Here is a 7,520-nt window from a genome sequence, read left to right on the forward strand (position 1 = left end):
TAACACATACTAGCATTAGCGCTTGGTAGGCTGTAAAACACACTGGAGACTTGACAGCAGGTCTCATATTTCAGACACTGCAAAGATATACATTGTTTGTCGGGCTATTTCGTTATTAAATTCACTTCTGATACTTTTTTAAGCGAGAAATCAACTACATAAAGCTCAAATATGGGCCGTTTTACGACAATTGATGGCTAAATGCAAATTTGGTAAGACGTGTTGGACTTTATGAGCTCCACACAGTCCACAGTCACTGACCTGCATACCTAGTGAAAGTCACCGTTTCTCGGCTAATGGACTACCAGGGCTCGGGGCTCCGCGGAGCTCCGGAGCTGCAAGCTAGGCTATGTGTCCCATTTAATCCTATGGGAAAAGATCGTTGCTACACTTTCGGCATAACTTTCGTAGTTATATTTACAGTTTGAATTTGGTCACGCCACTTACATAACATCTACCCCAATGTCTCATAAAGTTAACCATGGTGTACGATTTCAATTTAATGAATTTTTGTGAACATTAGGGGTTTCGTTAGCTGCGACTGTCCCTCCAATCCTATGTGTACAGTTAGCAGCTAGTTGGCTTTCTTTGGCATAACTTTGTATATTTACAGTTTGAATTTCGTCATGCCACTTGGTAGGCTGTAAGTTTGTAAGTGTGAGTTTTGTTGGTTGGATGTAGTCCAGTTTGTTGTCTAATGAGCGGACAACAAACACGATTTTGCCACCCGCAAACTTGTTCAACGTCCCCCGCTGATGATGTCCCTTTACCGGCCAGAGGCTTCGAGCAACACCGCTGGTCTCCATAGCCGGCGGGCGAAGCTGTGTCGAGTATTCCGTCTTTAATATAGTGTCCTGTATATTCTCCGACCTGTACCAATGTATCCCGGTAGTTTGAATGCACATAATTGTTGTTCTAAAATTTCCTTCGGGATGAATAAATCTATCTATCTATCTATAGTTTTGATGCTGAGAAGCCACTCTACGCGAGGATTTAAGATGGCTGACACTCGTTTTGTTTCGTGAAATTTCGGAGAATGTCGGCCGTCCAACCCCCTATTGGCGGGTTGACAACATGCGGAATTTGGTCCTACTACTGGCTGTAGTCCATTGCCTCTGGGCAAAAAAGCCTCAGATGACGCAAAATGACGATTTTTGCGTCATCTGAGGCTTTTTTCCAGACCCTCAATACAGAGATCTCCCCTCTCAGGGCGACATGAGGGAGGGAAGCACGGTCATTCAAAAATACTACCGGGTTTCTACTGATACAAAGCTTAATGCTAAATCGGTGAAGTATCCCTTTAACTCTTCTTCTGTGTATTTTCACGGCGGTTTGCATCCATTGCATTGCACTGCCGCCAACTACTGGTGTCACATTTCACCTACAGTTGCCAGGTAGTTACTCAGATTCTGTCCAACAACTCAGCTACCGTTAACAAACTAATCAGATACCTCCTGCCTTGTTCACCCCCCTCCACACAGTATGTTTCCCAATCCAGTTCCTTTCAATCCTGCTCTTCTCACTCCCTCCATCATGATCCTTCTCTCTAACATATATTTCCAACATTCAGTTAAAACATGTTGCACAGTTTCTTGTTTTTGACATCTATTACACAACCTTGTTGGCTGTTTCCCCATGATGAAACACATACTATTTAAATAAGTATGCCCAATTCTCAGTCTGATGATGACTGTCTACTGTTTCCTCTTTCCTCTTTCCTATTTCCTATTTCCTATTTCCTATTTCCTATTTCCTATTTCCTTCTCCTCTCCTTACATTACCAACACTATTTCAGGCTTAAGTCTTCTCAGGTGTGCTCCTTTTACTGACTGCCTCAAATGCTGATTGGCCGAGCCTGAAGGGACCAATCCTGCCTTATGAGCTGCACAGGTGGAAACCAATCAGCGTTCTCACCTGGAGAGAAAACAGAGTGGGGAAGAGAGAGAAAAAAAAACAAAGGGAAAACACATGACGACAGACAGTTTTCTACTCTGCCTGGAATGTATCAGTGTTTAAGAGCTTTAAATCAGTGAGCAGCAGCATTTTTCTTGATGCCAATGCTCAAGATAAAATAGTGGGGTCTACAGTATACATTATTTTGTGGCCCATCAAACAAATTATATATTTTAAGATGAAAATGTAGGACTTTACATTTCATTTTAATTGAAGAAATATATAAAGTACAGGCCAAAAGTTTGGACACACCTTCTCATTCAATGTGTTTTCTTTATTTTCATGACTATTTACATTGTAGATTCTCACTGAAGGCATCAAAACTATGAATGAACACATATGGAATTATGTACTTAACAAAAAAGTGTGAAATAACTGAAAACATGTCTTATATTTTAGATTCCTCAAATATCGAACAGCATATAAGGGTTATATAATATGAAAAATACAGTATTCACAGTAACAAGTGTAACAAGTTGTTACACAGCACTTTAATCAATAAATAACTATCCCTTTATTTTAATCAATTTACTTACATGCCTTTCCTTTACCTTTTAATACTTCAGACTTTGGATTCTGGATGTTTGAAGTTATTAAATACAAGTTATGCATTTAACTAGACCACTGTCCCTCCTCTGAGCCTTCATTTGAGATCTAATACAAGATAAATGCAGGAACAACTTTTCAAGCAGTTGTTCTGATTTAGAGGGAATTACAACCAGACAGAGAGGGGACCTTGTGTAATTTGGAATATTAGAAAGGGAGAAACCATACAAATGTGTAGCTGGGAAATTATGATCTGACTGCATATGTCGGTGAACAAGGATGAGATGGTGGTTTTAAAAGATGAAATGGAAATGAGTTTGTCCAGTTTAAGAATCTATTGCAGCTATCCAGTGGTGAGCGGCAGCAGATTAAAAAGATGTGAGACCAGAGGCAGAGTTAGATTAGTGAATGCTTCATTGAATATGAAGTGAGGACCTGGTATTGGATGTGACAGACTTTGGCTGCAGCAGGTGACATAAGTAAGGTGGTGATCGGACCAGAAGGGTCTTGTAAAAAGTGAACCAATGAATAAAGGCCTCAAACTTGTTAGTTGTTTAAATCAAAATACTTACATTTTACAAAAAATGATGATGTTATATATACGGTGAATTTGGTTAGTGTGTGTACATCAGTGGAGCTGACTCTGCTGTTGTTGTGATTTGAATGTTCTGATTGTTCTTCTTCACTGGAACTGTTCATTTGAGGAAACTTTCAGGTTTTGGACTGTTTGAAATCTAAATCTAAATCTAAAAATCTGGAAATCTAAAATCTGGTAGATAATCAATGAACACTATAAAGTGTGTGTGTGTGTGTGTGTGTGTGTGTGTTCAGTGTGTATCAGTCTCTGCAGTAGCATCCAGCTGCAGCAGTCAGTTCAGTTTCTGTTCAGTCTGACTGAGGGAGGTTTTTGTACGACGCTTTTTCACTGTGTGATCACATCCTCATTGTTGATCCAATGTAAACTCTGACAGTAATAAACTGCTGCATCTTCAGCCTCAACTCCACTGATGGTCAGAGTGAAGTCAGAGTTTGATCCACTGCCTGAAAAACGACCTGGAATCCCTGATGCTCGCTCATTAACAAAGTAAATGAGTGGTTTAGGAGCTTCTCCATCTCTCTGTTGGTACCAGTGCAAAACGTGTTTTCCACTGTTCGAACCCCAACTTGAACCCGGTACATGAACATCTTGACTGGTTCTACAGCTGATGGAGACGGAGGCTCCCCGAGCAGAGCTCACTGCTCCAGGCTGAGTCACTGTGACCTGACCTCTGGACTCTGAGGATACAGAGACAAAAACATAAAGCAGCATCACGGTTTAGTCGGCTTCATTTCAGAGGGACGGATGTTGATAGAGGAGAGGAGTTTGATTCTCTGGACTTTACCTGTGAAGCAGCAGCAGAGGAGAGTCCAGATGAGGACGGAGATCAGAGTCATGTTTTTGATGAGGAGGATTTCTGGGGCTTCTGTTGTCATGAAGGACAGCTGTCAGTCATCCAGTGTTCAACTCTCAGGACTATAAACTCTCCCAGAGCACTGGAGCATGGTGCTGCTGATGCAAAGTGGCTCTCTATGGAAATGCTCCGACTGACTCCAACAGGGACTTGGATTACTCTGAGGATGCTGTTTCTCTACGGATCAATCACTTTATCACAGGATTGATTCATAATGTGGCAGGAAGCATTATAATGTGGATTTAACACTAATTGTGGATATATTACTTTTAAAACTTTTTCTTTCTGGTTTCATTTATTGTTGGAGGGATCAATTTTACTTTCAGACAAATTTAACAATAAATCTGTAAATATGTGAATAATTCTTCATATTAATAATTGTGGCATTGCTTAATACATATACAGTGAAATAGTAAATTCTTTAAAAAAACAGGAAGTGTGTTTGTTGAGTGTGTTGTGTTCAGAGTCAGAGAGCCGTGTCTCTCTACAGTGAGAGGTTTTTGTACGACGGCTCAAGCAGTTTGTATCACTGTGGTACACGTTCGGTGGAGGAACCAGACTGGATGTTGGATGTAAGTTCAATTTTTTATTTATTTTGTTAATTCATGAGCAATTATTTTGTCTTTGCAGACATCTAACTCTCTAAAAGCTGAAATATTTGATTTTACATAATTTATTAATGGGTTTTCAACATTGTTCTACCAACATTGAAAATACAGTTTTTCTTTTGAAATTTAAATGAAGAATACAAATATTGTAAGTGTCTGATTGGCAGGAGAAATCTTGTAATCAGATTTTAGAGGACAGAAACTTGAGGACTTGTAGTTTAGGTTTAGTCAGACAAAGTCAGAGAGCCGTGTCTCTCTACAGTGAGAGGTTTTTGTACGACCACTCAGTCAGTTTGGATCACTGTGGTGGACTTTTGGTGGAGGAACCAGACTGTATGTTGGAAGTAAGTTTCTGCTCAAATATTAAATATCATATCATCAGCTAAAGGTTGGATTTCAGTGTTTGAACATTTGCGGTAAATTTAAACTCCCATTGGAGTCATATAAATCACTTTATAGACTCAGTTTGAATCCTAAATTCTCCTCTTTAATCTTGAAATTGAACTCAAAAAAGCTTTACTGAACTTCTCTTACGTATGTTTTAAATGTAGCCTTTATTTCTTTATTTTAAACTGTTTAAAACTAAATTGTGTAAAACAGTGAGAATGAAGCTGAAATCTCTGATCTCATAATTTCTCTGATTATCTTCTTACCTCAGTTTGAAATAACTTTGACAGTTTTCTGAGGCTTTTAAATCTGTTGTATGAACATTTTAAATATGGTTGTCAGTTGTTTTATATAGCTGATAATATCCTTTAATGTCCTGTATCTGATTAACTTTTGCCTTTCTGAGAGTTCAGAGAGTAAACATTTTTCTATAAATGTACCTGGACTTTGAACAAAATCATAGATAACAGAATATGTATTGAAACTGTATTGTATTGTTTTCTTCAAAACTTATAAAAGAAAAGATTTTCTCTGGTATTTTGATATTGTAAATCTATCTATTTCATGTCCAGTGCAGTTTGATGTATTTTGGGTTATATGAGGACTCTTTCTGTGCTGATTTGCATGAGAGGTTTCTTAAAGGGAAGTGAAACAATGTGTGAGTGAGTGACTGGTGGAGCAGAAAAACCATCTGACAGAAACTCCTTAAAGGAAAGATAACCCACTCTCACACAGTAAAGGGGGCGGAGTTGCTGGTGTTTGATTGACAGCTGTGTGCTCCCTGTCCTCTAAGCCAGTGGTTCTCTAACTGTTTTCAGTAATGAACCCTCTTTGAAAAATCTTTTCAGCCAAGTACCCACTGACCAGCAAAAAACCTTTTTGGTAGAAAAACAGCTATATGAAGAGGTAGTACAATGCTGCACCATCAGTGTTGGATTTACTAAACAATAACCTTGTAAATGAAAAACACTTAAATGCTATTTTTTTAATGTTCAGAATCCACTAATTTCATTCATCATTCATAGTATAATAGTTTTAAGGATTATGCATGTCTGGTAATTTTTTATTTAACTTTTTAATTTTTTTAAATGTCTCATCCACCCTGTAGTAACCCTAGTAGCCCTAACCCAGTTTGGGAAATACTGTTCTGAGCTGATTGGTGTCTCCTAGGTGATGTGCATCCCTCATTTTTTGTGGGGGGGGTTTGGCAGTTTTTTCTGTGATTTTATTCCACCTTTTCTTTGTTCTTTGGTACATTTTCGTTGCCGTTGTCAACACTTTTGACACTTTTTTAGACATATTGGCTTCTTTCAATGTTTTCTTTTATGCTATTTCCATGTTTATGTTGCTTTTATGGCATTCTTTCCAAATTTTTGTCGCTTATTTAGACGTTTGGGGCGTTTGGTCTGATGTAGAACATTTTTTAACTCTTTCCACCTCTGCTCCTATAGGTGATTTGCGCCCCACCCTGACGGTGCTGCCCCCCTCCAGAGAAGAGCTGGAGCAGGGGAAGGCCACCCTCATGTGCCTGGCCAACAAGGGCTTCCCCTCAGACTGGAGTCTGGCCTGGAAGGTGGACGGCAGCAGCAGCAGCAGCAGCTGGGAGGAGAGCAGGAGCCCCGGGGTGCTGGGGAAGGACGGCCACTACAGCTGGAGCAGCACCCTGAGGCTCCCTGCAGACCAGTGGAGGAAGGTGGGCTCTGTGACCTGTGAGGCCACCCAGGGCTCCCAGACTCCGCTCTCAGAGACACTGAGGAGAGACCAGTGTTCCCAGTCCTGAGCTGACTCACTGGCAGGGACTCTGCTACTGGTTTTACTCTGACACTGCTCTCACTCTGCTCTCTGCTACTAGCTCTGGCTTTTATTTCACCTGGTTCAGTAGACACATTTACCAGCTTGTTGCAATGTTTCTATATTATTTCAGTGTTTCCAGATAATAAAGACGTATTCATAAAATCAGTTGTTTCCATGTTTTTTATTATCAAAGTGTCTTATCACATCAATCATAAAATTCATTTCTTCGCCGAATACAAAACACACAAAATGACTGAAGTATGCTATAGGCATGATAACTAATTTTACAACATGAATGGAATTACATTTTGTAATTTATTTCAACAGTGAGTATGTTTGAGTTTCTATGAAAAGTGGTAAGATATAAAATAAATAAATAATATTTACAGCTTTAGTGTTCATGTGTTCTCATACTCTGTGAAAAGAAATACATTATTTTTCAGTTTTGGGTAACCTTACTTTTTTTTTTTTTTTTTTTAACCTCAGGCAGTTCACCACTTACCTTTGTACCATTTCAAGCTATTCATGGGACTTGAACTGCTAAAATTTCAATAAAAAACATAATTGGGGTGTTCTAAAACTTTTGACCGGTAGTGTATCAATGTGATGTGTGGAAGTTGATGTTATATGTGTACGGTGAATCAGTGGAGCTGACTCAGCTGTGTCTGTAATTCTCTGGTGTCTACTAAAGGAGAAACTGTGTGCAAACCCTGAAGAAGTCATTACCTTTAAAATCTTAATTTTGATAGTTGGTACATTTTTATAACTCATTCTGGTTTAA

General features: G+C 39.1%; 2 gene segments (V, D, J or C); one reads left to right on the top strand and one right to left on the bottom strand.

Moving 5' to 3' along the window:
• Positions 1-3,421: 3,421 nt before the first annotated feature.
• LOC114568455 (Ig kappa chain V-III region PC 4050-like) lies at positions 3,422-3,933 on the bottom strand. The segment is given in 2 exon segments: positions 3,422-3,774; positions 3,882-3,933. Coding segments are annotated over 2 exon segments (405 nt in total).
• A 537-nt stretch (positions 3,934-4,470) lies between these two features.
• Positions 4,471-6,897, top strand: LOC114568746 (Ig kappa-b4 chain C region-like). The segment is given in 2 exon segments: positions 4,471-4,522; positions 6,397-6,897. A coding segment is annotated over 1 exon segment (258 nt).
• Positions 6,898-7,520: the final 623 nt, after the last annotated feature.

Source organism: Perca flavescens, chromosome 14 (genome assembly GCF_004354835.1).
Source record: "Perca flavescens isolate YP-PL-M2 chromosome 14, PFLA_1.0, whole genome shotgun sequence".
In the NCBI taxonomy this organism is placed as follows: domain Eukaryota; kingdom Metazoa; phylum Chordata; class Actinopteri; order Perciformes; family Percidae; genus Perca; species Perca flavescens.